The sequence below is a fragment of the Oncorhynchus kisutch genome, linkage group LG24, assembly GCF_002021735.2.
Source record: "Oncorhynchus kisutch isolate 150728-3 linkage group LG24, Okis_V2, whole genome shotgun sequence".
NCBI lineage: Eukaryota > Metazoa > Chordata > Actinopteri > Salmoniformes > Salmonidae > Oncorhynchus > Oncorhynchus kisutch.
This window is the reverse complement of record NC_034197.2, coordinates 45,663,872-45,685,142: the sequence shown is the minus strand read 5'-3', so window position 1 is coordinate 45,685,142 and position 21,271 is coordinate 45,663,872. Positions and strand designations below refer to the sequence as shown.

Below are 21,271 nucleotides of genomic sequence, written 5' to 3'. Positions count from 1 at the left end.
CTGTGTTACTACATACCAATCCCTCACTGTTACTACATACCAACCCCTCACTGTTACTACATACCAACCCCTCACTGTTACTACATACCAACCCCTCACGGTGTTACTACATACCAACCCCTCACTGTTACTACATACCAACCCCTCACTGTGTTACTACATACCAACCCCTCACTGTTATTACATACCAACCCCTCACTGTTATTACATACCAACCCCTCACTCTTATTACATACCAACCCCTCACTGTTATTACCAACCCCTCACTGTTACAACATACCAACCCCTCACTGTTATTACATACCAACCCCTCACTGTTACTACATACCAACCCCTCACTGTTACTACATACCAACCCCTCACTGTTACTACATACCAACCCCTCACTGTGTTACTACATACCAACCCCTCACTGTTACTACATACCAACCCCTTACTCTGTTACTACATACCAACCCCTCACTGTGTTACTACATACCAACCTCTCACTGTTACTACATACCAACGCCTCACTGTTACTACATACCAACACCTCACTGTTATTACATACCAACCCCTCACTATTATTACATACCAACCCCTCACTGTTACTACATACCAACCCCTCACTGTTTTACTACATACCAACCCCTCACTGTTACTACATACCAACCCCTCACTGTTACTACATACCAACCCCTCACTGTTACTACATACCAACCCCTCACTGTTTTACTACATACCAACCCCTCACTGTTACTACATACCAACCCCTCACTGTTTTACTACCAACCCCTCACTGTGTTACTACATACCAACCCCTCACTGTTACTACATACCAACCCCTCACTGTTACTACATACCAACTCCTCACTGTTTTACTACCAACCCCTCACTGTTACTACATACCAACCCCTCACTGTTACTACATACCAACCCCTCACTGTGTTACTACATACCAACCCCTCACTGTTACTACATACCAACCCCTCACTGTTACTACATACCAACCCCTCACTGTTACTACATACCAACTCCTCACTGTTTTACTACCAACCCCTCACTGTGTTACTACATACCAACCCCTCACTGTTACTACATACCAACCCCTCACTGTTACTACATACCAACCCCTCACTGTTACTACATACCAACTCCTCACTGTGTTACTACATACCAACCCCTCACTGTTACTACATACCAACCCCTCACTGTTACTACATACCAACCCCTCACTGTGTTACTACATACCAACCCCTCACTGTTACTACATACCAACCCCTCACTGTTACTACATACCAACCCCTCACTGTTACTACATACCAACCCCTCACTGTTACAACATACCAACCCCTCACTGTGTTACTACATACCAACCCCTCACTGTTACTACATACCAACCCCTCACTGTTACTACATACCAACCCCTCACTGTTACTACATACCAACTCCTCACTGTTTTACTACCAACCCCTCACTGTGTTACTACATACCAACCCCTCACTGTTACTACATACCAACCCCTCACTGTTACTACATACCAACCCCTCACTGTTACAACATACCAACCCCTCACTGTGTTACTACATACCAACCCCTCACTGTTACTACATACCAACCCCTCACTGTTACTACATACCAACCCCTCACTGTTACTACATACCAACTCCTCACTGTTTTACTACCAACCCCTCACTGTGTTACTACATACCAACTCCTCACTGTTTTACTACCAACCCCTCACTGTGTGTGTTCAGGTGTCTGTGTGTTTGAAGTTCTGAGGCAATAGTAATAATTTTCATATTTTCCTGATGTGAAACTATGACATTACGATGGAAAAACATGCCCAACACACACACACATTGTGAAGCAGCATCCCCTGCAGCCTCATTTCCCCATTCAACAGCATTCCCCTGCAGCAGCATTCACCCTGCAGCAGCATTCCCCTGCAGCCTCATTTCCCCATTCAACAGCATTCCCCTGCAACAGCATTCCCCTGCAACAGCATTCCCCTGCAACAGCATTCACCCTGCAGCAGCATTCCCCTGCAACAGCATTCACCCTGCAGCAGCATTCCCCTGCAACAGCATTCACCCTGCAGCAGCATTCACCCTGCAGCAGCATTCACCCTGCAGCAGCATTCACCCTAAAACAGCATTCCCCTGCAACAGCATTCACCCCCCCTGCAGCATCCCCCCTGCAGCATCCCTCCCTGCACTACCCCCCCCCTGCAGCATCCCCACCTGCACTACCCCCTCTGCAGCATCCACCCCCTGCAGCATCCCCCCTGCACTACCCCCCCTGCAGCATCCCCCCCTGCAGCATCCCCCCCTGCAGTACCCCCCTCTGCAGCATCCCCCCTGCAGCATCCCCCCTGCAGCATCCCCCCCTGCACTACCCCCCCTGCATCATCCCCCCCGTGCAGCATCCCCCCCTGCAGCATCCCCCCCTGCAGAATCCTCCCCTGCAGCAGCACCCCTCCCTGCAGCATCCCCCCCTGCAGCACCCCCCCCCCCTGCAGCAGCACCCCCTCAAATTGAATGAAATCAAATTTATTTATATAGCCCTTCGTACATCAGCTGATATCTCAAAGTGCTGTACAGAAACCCAGCCTAAAACCCCAAACAGCAAGCAATGCAGGTGTAGAAGCAGGGAGGCTAGGAAAAACTCCCTAGAAAGGCCAAAACCTAGGAAGAAACCTAGAGAGGAACCAGGCTATGAGGGGTGGCCAGTCCTCTTCTAGCTGCCGGGTGGAGATTATAACAGAACATGGCCAAGATGTTCAAATGTTCATAAATGACCAGCATGGTCGAATAATAATAAGGCAGAACAGTTGAAACTGGAGCAGCAGCACAGCCAGATGGACTGGGGACAGCAAGGAGTCATCATGGCAGGTAGTCCTGGGGCATGGTCCTAGGGCTCAGGTCCTCCGAGAGAAAGAAAGAAAGAGAGAAGGAGAGAATTAGAGAACGCACACTTAGATTCACACAGGACACCGAATAGGACAGGAGAAGTACTCCAGATATAACAAACTGACCCTAGCCCCCCGACACATAAACTACTGCAGCATAAATACTGGAGGCTGAGACAGGAGGGGTCAGGAGACACTGTGGCCCCATCCGAGGACACCCCCGGACAGGGCCAAACAGGAAGGATATAACCCCACCCACTTTGCCAAAGCACAGCCCCCACACCACTAGAGGGATATCTTCAACCACCAACTTACCATCCTGAGACAAGGCTGAGTATAGCCCACAAAGATCTCCGCCATGGCACAACCCAAGGGGGGGCGCCAACCCAGACAGGATGACCACATCAGTGAATCAACCCACTCAGGTGACGTAACCCTTCCAGGGACGGCATGAGAGAGCCCCGCAAGCCAGTGACTCAGCCCCTGTAATAGGGTTAGAGGCAGAGAATCCCAGTGGAAAGATGCAGCATTCACCCTGCACCCTCTTCTAAACCAAAAGTTGGGACTATCCAGAATGGGTCTATCCAGAGTGGGTCTATCCAGAATGGGTCTATCCAGAGTGGGTCTATCCAGAATGGGTCTATCCAGAGTTGGTCTGTCCAGAGTGGGTCTATCCAGAGTGGGTCTATCCAGAATGGGTCTATCCAGAGTGGGTCTGTCCAGAGTGGGTCTATCCAGAATGTGTCTGTCCAGAGTGGATCTGTCCAGAGTGGGTCTGTCCAGAGTTGGACTATCCAGAGTGGGTCTGTCCAGAGTGGGTCTGTCCAGAGTGGGTCTACCCAGAGTGGGTCTGTCCAGAGTGGGTCTACCCAGAGTGGGTCTATCCAGAGTGGGTCTGTCCAGAGTTGGACTATCCAGAGTGGGTCTGTCCAGAGTGGGTCTGTCCAGAGTGGGTCTGTCCAGAGTGGGTCTGTCCAGAGTGGGTCTACCCAGAGTGGGTCTATCCAGAGTGGGTCTACCTAGAGTGGGTCTGTCCAGAGTGGGTCTACCTAGAGTGTGTGTGTGTAGTAATTGACCAGTCTTTAAAAGGTTGTATTGAATGAGGCAACAAATCTAACCCCAGCTTGTGGTCTGTATTTACACACATACACACACACATGGTTACATGGACACAAACACAAACTGACACACACACACACACTTACACGTTTCTCCGATGAGGTCTTTGTAAATAATTAGATGGATTAATGACTAAGCCCCGCCCCCTCACCCCTCCAAACACAAATACAAATACACGTTTAAGGATGTAGGCACAAAACATTAAGAACACATGCTCTTTCCATGACAGACTGAGGGCACAAAACATTAAGAACACATGCTCTTTCCATGACAGACTGAGGGCACAAAACATTAAGAACACATGCTCTTTCCATGACAGACTGAGGGCACAAAACATTAAGAACACATGCTCTTTCCATGACAGGCTGAGGGCACAAAACATTAAGAACACATGCTCTTTCCATGACAGACTGAGGGCACAAAACATTAAGAACACATGCTCTTTCCATGACAGGCTGAGGGCACAAAACATTAAGAACACATGCTCTTTCCATGACAGACTGAGGGCACAAAACATTAAGAACACCTGCTCTTTCCATGACAGACTGAGGGCACAAAACATTAAGAACACATGCTCTTTCCATGACAGACTGAGGGCACAAAACATTAAGAACACATGCTCTTTCCATGACAGACTGAGGGCACAAAACATTAAGAACACATGCTCTTTCCATGACAGACTGAGGGCACAAAACATTAAGAACACATGCTCTTTCCATGACAGACTGAGGGCACAAAACATTAAGAACACATGCTCTTTCCATGACAGACTGAGGGGACAAAACATTAGGAACACATGCTCTTTCCATGACAGACTGAGGGGACAAAACATTAAGAACACATGCTCTTTCCATGACAGACTGAGGGGACAAAACATTAAGAACACATGCTCTTTCCATGACAGACTGAGGGGACAAAACATTAAGAACACATGCTCTTTCCATGACAGACTGAGGGGACAAAACATTAAGAACACATGCTCTTTCCATGACAGACTGAGGGGACAAAACATTAAGAACACATGTTCTTTCCATGACAGACTGAGGTGCAAAACATTAGGAACACCTGCTCTTTCCATGACAGACTGACCAGGTGAAAGATATGATCCCTTATTGATGTCTCCTATAAAAATCCACTTCACTCAGTGTTGATGAGACAGGTTAAAGAAGGATTTTTAAACCTTAAGAAAATTGAGACATTGATTGTGTATGTGTGCCATTCAGAGGGTGAATGGACAAGATAAAAGATTGTAATGCCTGTGAATGGGGTATGGTAGTAGGTGCCAGGTGCACCGGTTTGAGTGTGTCGAGAACTGCAACGCTGCTGGGTTTTTCACACTCAACAGTTTCCCGTGTGTATCAAGAATGGTCCACCACCGAAAGGTCATCCAGCCATTTTGACTCAACTCTGGGAATCATTGGTGTCGACGTGGGCCAGAACCCCTGAGGAATGCTTTCGACACCTTGTACAGTCCATGCCCCGACAAATTTAGGTGGTTTTGAGTGTAAAGTGGGGGGGGGGGGGGGGGGTGGTGCAACTCAATATTAGGAAAGTGTTCCTAATGGTTTGTCCCCTCAGTTTACATACATACACACACACACAAACACAGACACACAGATACACACACTGTTGCCTTTTTCTGTATCTACAAACACAGCCTTATAAGGTAAACTCTCTCTCCCTCTCTCTCCTCTCCTCCCTCCCTCCCTCCCTCTCCTTCTCTCTGAGAATGTGCTATTAGATTCCCCCATGAACATGTCTCTGGGTGCTCAATGTATTTGTTCATGAGTCTGTGCGTCTCTGTGTGTACTCTGTAAAAGTCTTCTTCTCAAAGTCTAATTTTGGGTTCATTTCATTGTACTGTAATCTTAGACAGTGAGAGAGATAGAAAGAGGGAGAGATGAGAAACTGAGAGCGAGAACAAGGGAGAGACAAGCAGAGAGACAGAGGTAGCAGGGCTACAGTAGTTCTGTCCTTATATGGAGGGACAGAGGAATGCGGAGTGAGGGAGCAGCTATGAATGACTGATCTCTCTCTCTCTCTGTCTCTAAATCAACACATTCCCTAAACCCCTCTCTCTCTCTTACACACACACGTACACAAACACACGTACACACACACACACACGCGCACACACACACACACACACACACACACACCTCTGTGAGATCAGAGATGAGAGTTGTGCATGATCAAACATGACATCATCATGACTGCTGTGTCTGACTGTGTGTGTGTGTGTGTGTGTGTGTGTGTGTGTGTGTGTGTGTGTGTGTGTGTGTGTGTGTGTGTGTGTGTGTGTGTGTGTGTGTGTGTGTGTGTGTGTGTGTGTGCGTGTGGTGTGTGTGGTGTGAGTGTGGTGTGTGTGATGTGCGTGTGAGTGTGGTGTGTGTGGTGTGCATGTGAGTGTGGTGTGTGTGTGGTGTGCGTGTGGTGTGTGTGGTGTGCGTGTGGTGTGTGTGGCGTGCGTGTGAGTGTGGTGTGTGTGGTGTGCGTGTGAGTGTGGTGTGCGTGTGTGTGTGTGTGTGTTGTGTGTGGGGTGTGTGGTGTGTGCGTGAGTGTAACAGATATGGTCGTACTTCCTAACTCTCTTGCGTTGTGTTTTAAAGGAAGGACTGCCCAGTCAGGGTCCTAGTTGATTCGTGGTTATTCGCTTGCATGTCGATATCAAACTGGGGCTCTTTTATAATCAATAATAACGATGACAAAATATGAAAAAACACAATATGGTACCTGACAGTGGAGGCTGGTTGGAGGACCTATAGGAGGATGGGCTCATTGTAATGGCTGGAATGGAATTCATGGAACGGAGTATGGTTTCCATATGTTTGACGTGTTTGATACAGCCAATACACTGAGCCTGTCCTCCTATAGCTCCTCCCACCAGCCTCCTCTGGTACCTGACAAAGGATAAGATGTACAAGGCTTTATGTTGTTGATGGCTGTAGATAGCATGAATCTCAATCTGTAACAGGACAATTCCACAGTAAAGGACTACAATTTTTTACTTTTACTACTGTATGCCAAACAAACATCTTTGATTTCAAAGTTTAACAAACCATACAACTCTACGCACAATGACTACTTTGAAGTTGTCTAAGTTTGCTAACAGAATTACGGTAAAATCTTCCTCAGTTTGATTCTGTAAATGTGTTTTTGTCCTTTTTTTGTGGAAATGTTTCAACATCGAGGAGGCTCTTATAAAATATTGACTCAGAAACATCCAACACAGCACCTTCCTCTGCTCCATGTCTCCTCCATCCAACACAGCACCTTCCTCTGCTCCATGTCTCCTCCATCCAACACAGCACCTTCCTCTGCTCCATGTCTCCTCCATCCAACAAAGCACCTTCCTCTGCTCCATGTCTCCTCCATCCAACACAGCACCTTCCTCTGCTCCATGTCTCCTCCATCCAACACAGCACCTTCCTCTGCTCCATGTCTCCTCCATCCAACACAGCACCTTCCTCTGCTCCATGTCTCCTCCATCCAACACAGCACCTTCCTCTGCTCCATGTCTCCTCCATCCAACACAGCACCTTCCTCTGCTCCATGTCTCCTCCATCCAACACAGCACCTTCCTCTGCTCCATGTCTCCTCCATCCAACACAGCACCTTCCTCTGCTCCATGTCTCCTCCATCCAACACAGAACCTTCCTCTGCTCCTTGTCCCCTCCATCCATCTGGCCTCACCTCCATCCAACACAGCACCTTCCTCTGCTCCATGTCCCCACCATCCATCTGGCCTCACCTCCATGTCCCCACCATCCATCTGGCCTCACCTCCATGTCCCCACCATCCATCTGGCCTCACCTCCATGTCCACACCATCCGTCTGGCCTCACCTCCATGTCCCCACCATCCACCTGGCCTCACCTCCATGTCCCCACCATCCGTCTGGCCTCACCTCCATGTCCCCACCATCCGTCTGGCCTCACCTCCATGTCCCCACAATCCGTCTGGCCTCACCTCCATGTCCCCACCATCCGTCTGGCCTCACCTCCATGTCCCCACCATCCTTCTGGCCTCACCTCCATGTCCCCACCATCCATCCGGCCTCACCTCCATGTCCCCACCATCCGTCTGGCCTCACCTCCATTTCCCCACCATCCGTCCGGCCTCACCTCCATGTCCCCACCATCCGTCTGGCCTCACCTCCATGTCCCCACCATCCGTCTGGCCTCACCTCCATGTCCCCACCATCCGTCTGGCCTCACCTCCATGTCCCCACCATCCATCTGGCCTCACCTCCATGTCCCCACCATCCGTCTGGCCTCACCTCCATGTCCCCACCATCCGTCTGGCCTCACCTCCATGTCCCCACCATCCATCTGGCCTCACCTCCATGTCCCCACCATCCGTCTGGCCTCACCTCCATGTCCCCACCATCCGTCTGGCCTCACCTCCATGTCCCCACCATCCATCTGGCCTCACCTCCATGTCCCCACCATCCGTCTGGCCTCACCTCCATGTCCCCACCATCCATCTGGCCTCACCTCCATGTCCCCACCATCCATCTGGCCTCACCTCCATGTCCCCACCATCCATCTGGCCTCACCTCCATGTCCCCACCATCCGTCTGGCCTCACCTCCATGTCCCCACCATCCGTCTGGCCTCACCTCCATGTCCCCACCATCCGTCTGGCCTCACCTCCATGTCCAGGTCGCTGATCTTCGGCCTTTGTCCAGATTCCTACCGGAACTTCCTACATGACAGAGTCACCATTCCTTCCTGACCCCACGATTCTGCCAAAACCAGATGCCATCACAGTCCGACCATTTCATACATCATTGATTCAAAAACAGCCCAACCTCTGCTCAGGTAACTCCTCCCATTATTTCACAGCGTTAGCATCTTACTATTACAGATAGCCAATTTCCCTGTCAGTAATAATCCTGTACCATCAAGTTGAATTCCACTGCTACCTTTGTGACTGTCAAACCAATTGGGAAGCCCACTGTGGTCATCATCTCGTCATTAAGAGACATGTTAAACATTTTTCTCCACAAGCTTTTCTTCGCCGTCTCTATCCGCTGCGTCCGGACCCTGAATTAGCTCTGGTTCACGTCTCTCTGGCAGCCTTTAAACACCTTGGAGTTAAAAATAGAACAAATCCTTCAATCTCTGCAGACCTTTCAGATCTTATGATGAGATATCAGGCCTGGGCCAAGGCTAGAAAAATGTAACTTCCGCCAGATGACAATGTAGTGTATGCTAGTGCCCCCACAGATGACCAGGCTCGGTCAGAGCTTAGTGCCCCCACAGATGACCAGGCTCGGTCAGAGCTTAGTGCCCCCACAGATGACCAGGCTCGGTCAGAGCTTAGTGCCCCCACAGATGACCAGGCTCGGTCAGAGCTTCAATCTGCCTTTCTTTGCACAGCAGAAAGCCTTTGAAATAGGCTGAAATAGGCACTGCATGGTAAAACCAATTATATGATATTTTCCAAATCACAAAATGTTTGATGCAGCACCCATTTTCAGTCTTATGTAGCAACATTTGAAATTGTTTTATTTTATTTTTTACATCGGATAAAAGTACAAGACTTAAGCCTTAGCCCCACCCATCTCTTTAAGGATTCACATGTTCATGTACTGGAGACATATACCCCATAATGACTCAATACCCCATAATGACACAATACCCCATAATGACACAATACACCATAATGACTCAATACCCCATAATGACACAATACCCCATAATGACTCAATACCCCATAATGACTCAATACCCCATAATGACACAATACCCCATAATGACACAATAGCCCATAATGACACAATACCCCATAATGACACAATACCCCATAATGACTCAATACCCCATAATGACTCAATACCCCATAATGACACAATACCCCATAATGACTCAATACCCTATAATGACTCAATACCCCATAATGACACAATACCCCATAATGACACAATACCCCGTAATGACACAATACCCCATAATGACACAATACCCCATAATGACACAATAGCCCGTAATGACACAATACCCCATAATGACTCAATACCCCATAATGACACAATACCCCATAATGACTCAATACCCCATAATGACTCAATACCCCATAATGACTCAATACCCCATAATGACACAATACTCCATAACGTGTAAACAGGTCTTTAGAAATGTTTGCAAATGTAAAAATAAAAAACAGAAATAGCCCTGCCACTCAGGGCTCCCAAGTGGCGCAGCGGGCTAAGACAACACATCTCAATGCTAGAGGCATCACAACCGGCCGTGATTGGGAGTCCCACAGGGCGACACACAATTGACCCAGCGTCGTCTGGGTGTGGCCAGTGTTGGCCAGCAAACAGTTGGTGGTTGTATTTGATTAACGATTGTTAAAAAAGTATGGGTTTAAATCATTAAAACAAATATTTATGTTTTCGGCTCCACAACGTTGGTGAAGTCCGAGAGGAAGAGAGGCCCAACTCATCAGAAAATCTGTCTCATATTCAGGCTGTATCACAACCGGCCGTGATTGGGAGTCCGTTAGGGCAGCGCACAATTGGCCCAGTGTCGTCCGAGTTTGGCCGGTGTAGGACGTCATTGTAAATAAGAATGTGTTTTTAACTGACGTGCCTTGTTAAATAAAGGTTCAATTAAAATATTATAATAATTTACATAAGTATCCAGACCCTTTGCGATGAGACTCGAAATTGAGCTCAGGTGCATCCTGTTTCCATTGATCATCCTTGAGATGTTTCTACAACTTGATTGGAGTCCACCTGTGGTAACTTCTGAGACAGGATTGTGTCGAGGCACAGATCTGGGAAAGGGTACAACCACATTGAAGGTCCCCAAGAACACAATGGCCTCCACTAGATAATAAACAAAAGGGAACTAAACAATAATAATGAACAGTAAACACTACACTCACAGAAGTTCCAAAATAATAAAGACATTACAAATGTCATCATGTGCAAATGGTTAAAGTACAGAAGGGAAAATAAATCAACATAAATTTGGGTTGTATTTACAATGGTTGACCTTTTCTTGTGGTACCAGGTCAAATCTTGCTGCTGTGATGGAACACTGTGGTATTTCACCCAGTAGATATGGGAGTTTATCAAAATCGGGTTTGTTTTTGAATTCTTTGTAGATCTGTGTAATCTGAGGGAAATATGTGTCTCTAATATGGTCAAACATTTGGCAGGAGGTTAGGAAGTGCAGCTCAGTTTCCATCTCATTTTGTGGGCAGTGTGTCCATAGCCTGTCTTCTCTTGAGAGCCAGGTCTGGCTACGGCAACCTTTCTCAATAGCTAGGCTATGCTCTCTCTCTCTCTCTCTCTCTCTCTCTCTCTCTCTCTCTCTCTCTCTCTCTCTCTCTCTCTCTCTCTCTCTCTCTCTCTCCCCCTCACTTTCTCTCTCTCTTTCACCCTTCTCTCTCCCCCTCTCTCTCTCCTTCCCTCCCTTTCGCTCTTTCTCCCTCTCTCCCCCCTCTCTCTCTCTCCCCTTCACTTTCTCTCTCTCTTTCCCTCTTCTCTCTCCCCCCTCTCTCTCCTTCCCTCGCTTTCGCTCTTTCTCCATCCCTCCCCCCTCTCTCTCCTTCCCTCCCTTTCGCTCTTTCTCCCTCTCTCCCCCTCTCTCTTTTCCTCTCTCCCCTCCTCTCTCTTTTCCTCTCTCTCCCTCCTTTCTCTTTTCCCATCTCTCTCTCCCCCTCTCCTTTCCCCTCTCTCTTCTTCTTTCCCCCTCTCTCTTTTCCTCTCTCCCCTCCTTCCCTCTCTCCAGACATCGTGAAACATGTTGTGAAGGAGTACAAGAACATCTACCCTGAGATTATAAAGAGGGTGTGACGTGTTTTTGAGACAGTGTTTGGTCTGAAGGTGGTGAAGATCGACTCTAAGAACCACGTCTACATCCTCATCACCAAACTGGAGCAGCTAGAGGGAGAATCTTTCAACATGTAGGTCACTGTGTGGAAAGACTAGAGGGAGAATCTCTCAACATGTAGGTCACTGTGTGGAAAGAATAGAGGGAGAATCTTTCAACATGTAGGTCACTGTGTGGAAAGACTAGAGGGAGAATCTCTCAACATGTAGGTCACTGTGTGGAAAGACTAGAGGGAGAATCTCTCAAGATGGAGGTCACTGTGTGGAAAGACTAGAGGGACAATCTCTCAAGATGGAGGTCACTGTGTGGAAAGACTAGAGGGAGAATCTATCAAGATGGAGGTCACTGTGTGGAAAGACGAGGGAGAATCTCTCAAGATGGAGGTCACACTGGTTAGGGGGATATATTGATGTGGCATTTCTGTGATAGACTAGCAGTGTTTCCCCTATATGCCTTTAGTGGCTGCCACTGTAACCCCAGGAATACACCCCCCCTCCCCCACAGGAAGACCACAGGAAAACACCATCTCCCTTGCAGGAAGACCCCAGGAAGACACCCCCTGCCCTACAGGAAGACCACAGGAAAACACCACCTCCCTTGCAGGAAGACCCCAGGAAGACACACCCTGCCCTACAGGAAGATACCCCCTGCCCTACAGGAAGAACACACCAAGCTGCCTCACTACAGAAACAGGAGATAGACTAGTGTCCTGTCCAGGGGGTGTCCTACACATCAAGCTGCCTCACTACAGAAACAGGAGATAGACTAGTGTACTGTCCAGGGTGTGTACTGTAGAAAGAGAGAGAGACAGGGAGACAGAGTATGCTTTTTGACCCCAATACTAATCTCTTCTTGTTCCCGCTCTCATTTCCCCCTCTCACCATCTCTCCCTCTCCTCTCCTCATCTCTTTCCCCTCTCCCTCTCCTCTCCTGTTCTCTTTCCCCTCTCCCTCTCCTCTCCCTCTCCTCTCCTCTTCTCTTTCCCCTCTCCCTCTCCTCTCCTCTTCTCTTTCCCCTCTCCCTCTCCACTCCCTCTCCTCTCCTCCTCTCTTTCCCCTCTGCCTCTCCTCTCCTCTATCTCTCCACATTAGAACCGGATGTTCAACACAGGAAACTCCTGCCAGTCAGAACAGAGATAGTTTGTGATAGAGCGTGTGTGTCAGTGTGTACAGACAGAAAGGATGGGGTGTGTCATAAATCTGCTGACATTGACTGTACACACACACTGACACACACTGACACACACTGACACACACACACACACACACACACACTATATTGGTCATATATATACAAGTACCAGTCAGAAGTTTGGACACACCTACTCATTCCAGGGTTTTCTTTATTTTTTAAATGATTTTCTACATTGTAGAATAATAGTGAAGACTTTAAAACTATGAAATAACACATATGGAATTAAGTAGTAACCAAAAAAGTGTTCAACAAATCAAAATGTATTTTATATTTGAGATTCTTCAAAGTAGCCATCCTTTGCCTTGATGACAGCTTTGCACACTCATTCTCTCAACCAGCTTCATGAGGTAGTCACCTGGAATGCATTTCAATTAACAGGTGTGCCTTGTTAAATGTTTATTTGTGGAATGCCTTTCCTTGTTAATGCGTTTGAGCCAATCAGTTGTGTTCTGCCTGTCCTGACCCTGATCCTGCCCGCCGTCTTGTACCTGCCTGACTCTGATTTGGATTACGACCCTTTGCCTGTTTTGACTTACCTTTTTTCTGCGCCTTGAACTATAATAAACTCTGAGACTCGTACTATCCACCTCCTGTGTCTGCATCTGAGTCTTAGCCTGAGTTGTGACAATATGAACTGGCCGTGACTGACCCAGCAGACTCGGATCAGCTCCGAAACGCCGTCTCCTCCCAAGGATCCACCATTGGGAGACATGAGGAGTTACTTCAAGGTCTTATGGAAGGATTCCAGACCTTGGCGGAATGCCATGACCGTGCCTTCTGGACATTGCTAGAGGAATTCCGCAGATTGTTTGTTAGGCAGCCCACCACTACAGTAACCCCCCAGACTGTCAGTTACCCCACTACAGTAACCCCCCAGACTGTCAGTTACCCCACTACAGTAACCAGCCAGACTGTCAGTTACCCCACTACAGTAACCACCCAGACTGTCAGTTACCCCACTACAGTAACCCCCCCAGACTGTCAGTTACCCCACTACAGTAACCCCCCCAGACTGTCAGTTACCCCACTACAGTAACCACCCCAGACTGTCAGTTACCCCACTACAGTAACCCCCCAGCCTGTCAGTTACACCACTACAGTAACCCCCCCAGACTGTCAGTTACCCCACTACAGTAACCCCCCCAGACTGTCAGTTACCCCACTACAGTAACCCCCCAGCCTGTCAGTTACCCCACTACAGTAACCCCCCAGCCTGTCAGTTACACCACTACAGTAACCCCCCCAGAGTGTCAGTTCCCCCGTTACAGTAACCCCCCCAGACTGTCAGTTACCCCACTATAGTAACCCCCCAGACTGTCAGTTACACCACTACAGTAACCCCCCCCAGACTGTCAGTTACCCCGTTACAGTAACCCCTCAGACTGTCAGTTACCCCACTACGGTAACCCCCCAGACTGTCAGTTACCCCACTACAGTAACCCCCCGGACTGTCAGTTACCCCACTACCGTAAACCCCCGGACTGTCAGTTACCCCGCTACAGTAACCCCCCAGACTGTCAGTTACCCCACTACAGTAACCCCCCCAGACTGTCAGTTACCCCACTATGGTGACCCCCAGACTGTCAGTTACCCCACTACAGTAACCCCTCAGGCTGTCAGTTACCCCGCTACCAGCGATGCTGCAGCCCTCTTAATTTCCCTCAGATCGCTCCAGAATAGCGTACTTGATAATGCTGATGTCTGGCTGGGCTTTCACCTGGGCTACGGCGGTGTGGGAGCAACAATCCACCGTTTGCCTCAATCTGGAAGACTTCGTGGCGGAGGTTCTATTCTCCATTTTCCAGGAGAGAGGAAGCTCGTACTGTAAACTGCTCCAACTACGCCAGGACTCCCGTAGTGTGGCAGACTACGCAGCTGTCCAATCGTCTCCTCCTGAGCCCATGCAACTGGGCAGGGATTGTCTCCTGCTGTCTTGTGGAGCTACGAGACATTTCATATCTACCTGCCCATTAAATGTCCAGGCTCATCAAGTAGGTATCAGTACGCTGGTGAGCCGTACGGGGAGTTTCCCATCTCCTGACGAGAGCTGACGAGAGCTTTATGGACGCTACCCTGGTGTTGCGAATCCCCACCTTTTCCATTCGTATGGAAATCAGAGCGCTTTATTAACAGATCCACCTACACTACGTTTCCTATTAACCTGACAGTGTCAGGTAATCACAGTGAGTTTACGCAGTTCCTGCCCATTGAATCCCCTCATGCACCCGTGGTCTTGGGGTTTTCATTGCTCAAGAGGCACCATCCTCTGATCGGCTGTGCTACTGGTTCTATCATGGGTTGGAGCCCGTTCTGCCATGCACATTGTCTGAAGTCGGCGCAGGGACGTCTTCCTGCGGGCTTGGGAGAAGCCTCGGATCTCTCCACCATTCATGCAGAGTACCAGGAATTCCTGAAGGTTTTCAACAAGGCCCGCGCTACATCTCTCCCTTCGCATCGACCCTACGACTGCACTATCAACCTTCTTCCGGGTACTACACCGCCTCGGGGGTGGCTTTATTCCCTGTCTATGGAGACATTGAGGATTCTCTTGCTGCAGGGAGTATTCGTCCATCTGCCTCCCCCGCCGGCACAGGGTTCTTCTTTGTGGAGAAGGACAAAACCCTGTGCCCATGTATCAACTACCGGGGCCTAAATGACAGTACCGTTAAAAAACTGTTACTCTCTACCGCTCATCTCCTCTGCTGTCAAGCCTCTCCAGGGGGCGACGATCTTCTCTAAGTTGGACCTTCGGAACGCCTACCATCTGGTTTGGAAACGGGAAGGAGGCAGATGGAAAACAGCTTTTAACATGGCTAGCTGGTACTATGAGTACCTTGATATGCCATTCGGACTGACCAATGCTCTCTCAGTGTTCCAGGCCCTGCTCAACGATGTGCTCCGTGATATGTTGAACTGGTTCGTGTTTGTCTACCTTGATGACATCCTCGTTTTTTCCCGGTCAGCTCAAGAGCACGTTCGTCAGGTCCTTCAGCATCTCCTGGAGAACCAGCTTTTTGTTAAAGCAGAAAAATGTGAATTCCATCGCTCCACCATCTCCTTTCTAGGGTAAGTCATTACTGTTGGAAATATTCAGATGGACTCTGACAAGGTGAGAGTGGTGGTGGATTGGCCTCAACCCACATCCAGAGTGCAATGTTTCCTGGGGTTTGATCATTTCTACCCCCACTTCATCTGGGGTTACAGCACCCTGGCTTCCCCCCTCGCAGCACTCACCTCTCCCAAGGTTCCGTTCACATGGTCTCCAGTAGCTGACCAGGTGTTCTCGGACTTCAAGCATCGATTCACCACAGCTCCCATCTTAGTCCATCTAGACCCGTCCCGTCAGTTCACGGTGAAGGTTGACGCCTCAAATGTTGGAATGGTGGCGGTCCTGTCCCATCGTTCTGCCCTGGACCAAAAGTTGCATCCCTGCATCTTCCTTTCCCATCGTCTGAACCCCGCTGAGAGGAACTACAACATGTGAAATCGAGATCTACTCACGGTCAAGATGGCATTGGAGGAGTGGAGGCACTGGTTAGAGGGGGCATCCATTCATAGTGTGGACTGATCACAAGAAGCTGGAATATCTCCGCACCGCCAAGTGCTTTAACTCTAGGCAAGCACGATATGCCCTGCTTTTCACTCGGTTCAACTTTACCATCTCCTACCGCCCGGGGTCCAAGTATGTGAAGCCGGATGCGCTCTCACACCTCTCACGCTTCTCTAGTCCCACTGCTACACTGTCTGACCCTGAGAGCCTAACCCTAACCCGGCTACCGGATGTTTGTCCCAGACTCTGCCCGTTCTCCGGTCCTGGAATGGGCTAATTTCTCCAGACTGGCCTGCCATCCTGGCTCCTGTCGAACTCCGCCTGCACTATGTGTGCTCAGAATAAGACTCCGCGGCAAGCTCCTTCAATCACTCCCTGTTCCTCATCGCCCCTGGTCCCATATATCCCTGGACTTCGTCACTGGTCTCCCTCCATCAGATGGCCACAACACTATCCTTATGGTGGTGGATAGGTTTTCCGAAGTCGCCCATTTCACTCCCCTTCCCAAGTTACCCTCAGCCAAGGAGACAGCCCAGACGTGCAACACGTCTTCCGGATCCATGGACTTCCGGTGGTTATGGTCTCTGATCGCAGTCCTCAGTTCTCGTCCTAGTTCTGTATGTACTGCACCCTCATTGGGTCGTCGGTCAGCCTGTCCTCTGGTTTTCACCCCCAGTCCAACGTGTTGGCCAGTCGGAGTGAGCCAATCAGGACCTGGAGAGTCTGTCAACCCCACCACCTGGAGCCAGCAACTTGTGGACCAGGTATCTTATACCTTCCAGTTCTGACCTTTCTGCCTGTTCTGAACCTGATCCTGCCGGCCATCCTGTACCTACGCGACTCTGATTTGGAGCCTTTGCCTGCCTTGACTTACCTTTTTTCTGCCCCTTGAACTATAATAAACTCTATCCAGCTCCTGTGTCTGCAACTGGGTCTTAGCCTGAGTCGTGATACGCACTGTGATAAAATTGGCTCTCATGAGGACTGCCACAGGAAAGGAAGACCCAGAGTTACCTCTGCTGCAGAGGATACGTTCATTAGAGTTACCAGCCTCAGATTGCAGCCCAAATAAATGCTTCACAAAGTTCAAGTAACAGACACATCTCAACATCAACTGTTCAGAGGACACTGCTTGAATCAGGCCTTCATCGTCGAATTGCAGCAAAGAAACCACTTCTAAAGGACACCAATAAGAAGAAGAGACTTGCTTGGGCCAAGAAACATGAGTAATAGACATTAGATCAGTGGAAATCTGTCCTTTGGTCTGATGAGTCCAAATGAGAGAATTTTGGTTCCAACCGCCGTGTCTTTGTGAGACACAGAGTAGGTGAATAGATTATCTCTGCATGTGTGGTTCCCACCATGAAGCATGGAGGAGGAGGTGTGATGGTGTGTGGGTGCTTTGCTGGTGACACTGTCGGTCATTTATTTAGAATTGTTAAGGCACACTTTAACCAGCATGGCTACCACAGCATTCTGCAGCAATTCGCCATCCCATCTGGTTTGCAATTATTGGGATTATAATTTGTTTTTCAACAGGACACCTCAGGCTGTGTAAGGGCTATTTGACCAAGAAGGAGAGTGATGGAGTTATGCATCAGATGATCTGGCCTCCACAATCACCTGACATCAACCCAATTATGAGGGTTTGGAATGAGTTGGACCGCAGAGTTAAGGAAAAGCAGCCAACAAGTGCTCAGCATATGTAGGATGTTCTTCAAGACTGTTGCAAAAGCATTTCAGGTGAAGTTGGTTGTGAGAATGCCAAGAGTGTTCTATGCTGCCATCAAGGCAAAGGGTGGCTACTTTGAATAATTTCAAATATAAAATATATTTTGATTTGTTTAACACTTTTTTGGTGACTACATAATTCCATGTGTGTTATTTCCTAGTTTTGATGTCTTCACTATTGTTGTACAATGTAGAAAATTGTAGAAATAAAGAAAAAGCCTTGAAAGAGTAGGTGTTGTATATATGTATATATGTATATATATATCTATGTCCATATTTTCCATGAGTTTCTAGTGGATAAATCATTCTAGGGAAATTAAACTAATTAATGACAAAACATGGAATGAACATTATTTTCAATTAACTATGCAACTATTCAAATAGTTTTCTTTATTTACAACTGCCACCAGTTTGACACCAAAACATTGACAACAAATACACATTATTAACATAGTTAAACAAATAAAAGGGTGTAATAAAAATATATTCCTAAAGGATATTTCATGCTGAAATCCTCATGAACACCGAAGGTATTCACTAAATTGATGGCTTGTATTTATTTAGGATAATATTTCATAGCTTTGTCATATATATATTTTTAGCGTCTTATTTAATTATTTCCTATATTTCACATGATAAGGCCACACAGAAGGCAATAGATAATTACAGGCCAGTGATAATCTGGAGTATCACGATTATCACCCCGTTCCTTTGTCAACCACTGTCACATTTTCTTGTACGACACACTTTTACTCCTTCACTCAGCCTATTGAGTCCACTGGTCCCACTCCTTCACTCAGCCTATTGAGTCCACTGGTCCCACTCCTTCACTCAGCCTATTGAGTCCACTGGTCCAATTCATTCACTCAGCCTATTGAGTCCACTGGTCCAATTAATTCACTCAGCCTATTGAGTCCACTGGTCCAATTCATTCACTCAGCCTATTGAATCCACTGGTCCCACTCCTTCACTGAGCCTATTGAGTCCACTGGTCCAATTCATTCACTCAGCCTATTGAGTCCACTGGTCCCACTCCTTCACTCAGCCTATTGAGTCCACTGGTCCAATTCATTCACTCAGCCTATTGAGTCCACTGGTCCCATTCATTCACTCAGCCTATTGAGTCCACTGGTCCAATTCATTCACTCAGCCTATTGAGTCCACTGGTCCCACTCCTTCACTCAGCCTATTGAATCCACTGGTCCCACTCCTTCACTCAACCTATTGAGTCCACTGGTCCCACTCCTTCACTCAGCCTATTGAGTCCACTGGTCCCACTCATTCACTCAGCCTATTGAGTCCACTGGTCCAATTCATTCACTCAGCCTATTGAGTCCACTGGTCCAATTCATTCACTCAGCCTATTGAGTCCACTGGTCAAATTCATTCACTCAGCCTATTGAGTCCACTGGTCCCACTCCTTCACTCAGCCTATTGAGTCCACTGGTCCCACTCCTTCACTCAGCCTATTGAGTCCACTGGTCCCACTCCTTCACTCAGCCTATTGAGTCCACTGGTCCCACTCCTTCACTCAGCCTATTGAGTCCACTGGTCCCACTCATTCACTCAGCCTATTGAGTCCACTGGTCCCACTCCTTCACTCAGCCTATTGAGTCCACTGGTCCCAATCATTCACTCAGCCTATTGAGTCCACTGGTCCCACTCCTTCACTCAGCCTATTGAGTCCACTGGTCCCACTCATTCACTCAGCCTATTGAGTCCACTGGTCCCATTCATTCACTCAGCCTATTGAGTCCACTGGTCCCATTCATTCACTCAGCCTATTGAGTCCACTGGTCCAATTCGTTCACTCAGCCTATTGAGTCCACTGGTCCCATTCATTCACTCAGCCTATTGAGTCCACTGGTCCCACTCATTCACTCAGCCTATTGAGTCCACTGCACCCACTCCTTCACTCAACCTGTTGAGTCCACTGGTCCCACTCATTCACTCAGCCTATTGAGTCCACTGGTCCAATTCATTCACTCAGCCTATTGAGTCCACTGGTCCCACTCATTCACTCAGCCTATTGAGTCCACTAGTCCAATTCATTCACTCAGCCTATTGAGTCCACTGGTCCAATTCATTCACTCAGCCTATTGAATCCACTGGTCCCACTCCTTCACTCAGCCTATTGAGTCCACTGGTCCCACTCATTCATTCAGCCTATTGAGTCCACTGGTCCAATTCATTCACTCAGCCTATTGAGTCCACTGGTCCAATTCATTCACTCAGCCTATTGAGTCCACTGGTCCAATTCATTCACTCAGCCTATTGAATCCACTGGTCCCACTCCTTCACTCAGCCTATTGAGTCCACTGGTCCCACTCCTTCACTCAGCCTATTGAGTCCACTGGTCCCACTCCTTCACTCAGCCTATTGAGTCCACTGGTCCAATTCATTCACTCAGCCTATTGAGTCCACTGGTCCAATTCATTCACTCAGCCTATTGAGTCCACTGGTCCAATTCATTCACTCAGCCTATTGAGTCCACTGGTCCCACTCCTTCACTCAGCCTATTGAGTCCACTGGTCCAATTCATTCACTCAGCCTATTGAGTCCACTGGTCCAATTCATTCACTCAGCCTATTGAGTCCACTGGTCCAATTCATTCACTCAGCCTATTGAGTCCACTGGTCCCATTCATTCACTCAGCCTATTGAGTCCACTGGTCCCACTCATTCACTCAGCCTATTGAGTCCACTGGTCCCACTCATTCACTCAGCCTATTGAGTCCACTGGTCCCACTCCTTCACTCAGCCTATTGAGTCCACTGGTCCCACTCATTCACTCAGCCTATTGAGTCCACTGGTCCCACTCATTCACTCAGCCTATTAAGTCCACTGGTCCCACTCATTCACTCAGCCTATTGAGTCCACTGGTCCAATTCATTCACTCAGCCTATTGAGTCCACTGGTCCCATTCATTCACTCAGCCTA

The 21,271-nt window shown here is 48.3% G+C and overlaps 1 protein-coding gene across 1 annotated transcript; it reads left to right on the top strand.

Moving 5' to 3' along the window:
• Nucleotides 1–7,764: 7,764 nt before the first annotated feature.
• On the top strand, nt 7,765–11,934 carry LOC116356918 (SH3 domain-containing protein C23A1.17-like). Its single transcript, XM_031803677.1, has 2 exons — nt 7,765–8,671; nt 11,837–11,934. The coding sequence occupies exons 1-2, from the start codon at nt 7,765–7,767 to the stop codon at nt 11,932–11,934; spliced, it is 1,005 nt and encodes a 334-aa protein (XP_031659537.1).
• Nucleotides 11,935–21,271: the final 9,337 nt, after the last annotated feature.

Excerpts from the sequence above, each read along its gene's own strand:
- LOC116356918 (XM_031803677.1), top strand. The coding sequence starts at position 7,765 with ATGTCCCCACCATCCATCTGGCCTCACCTCCATGTCCCCACCATCCAT. Across the intron at positions 8,672-11,836 it reads GGCCTCACCTCCATGTCCAG|TGTTTGGTCTGAAGGTGGTG; the intron begins GTCGCTGATCTT and ends TTTTTGAGACAG.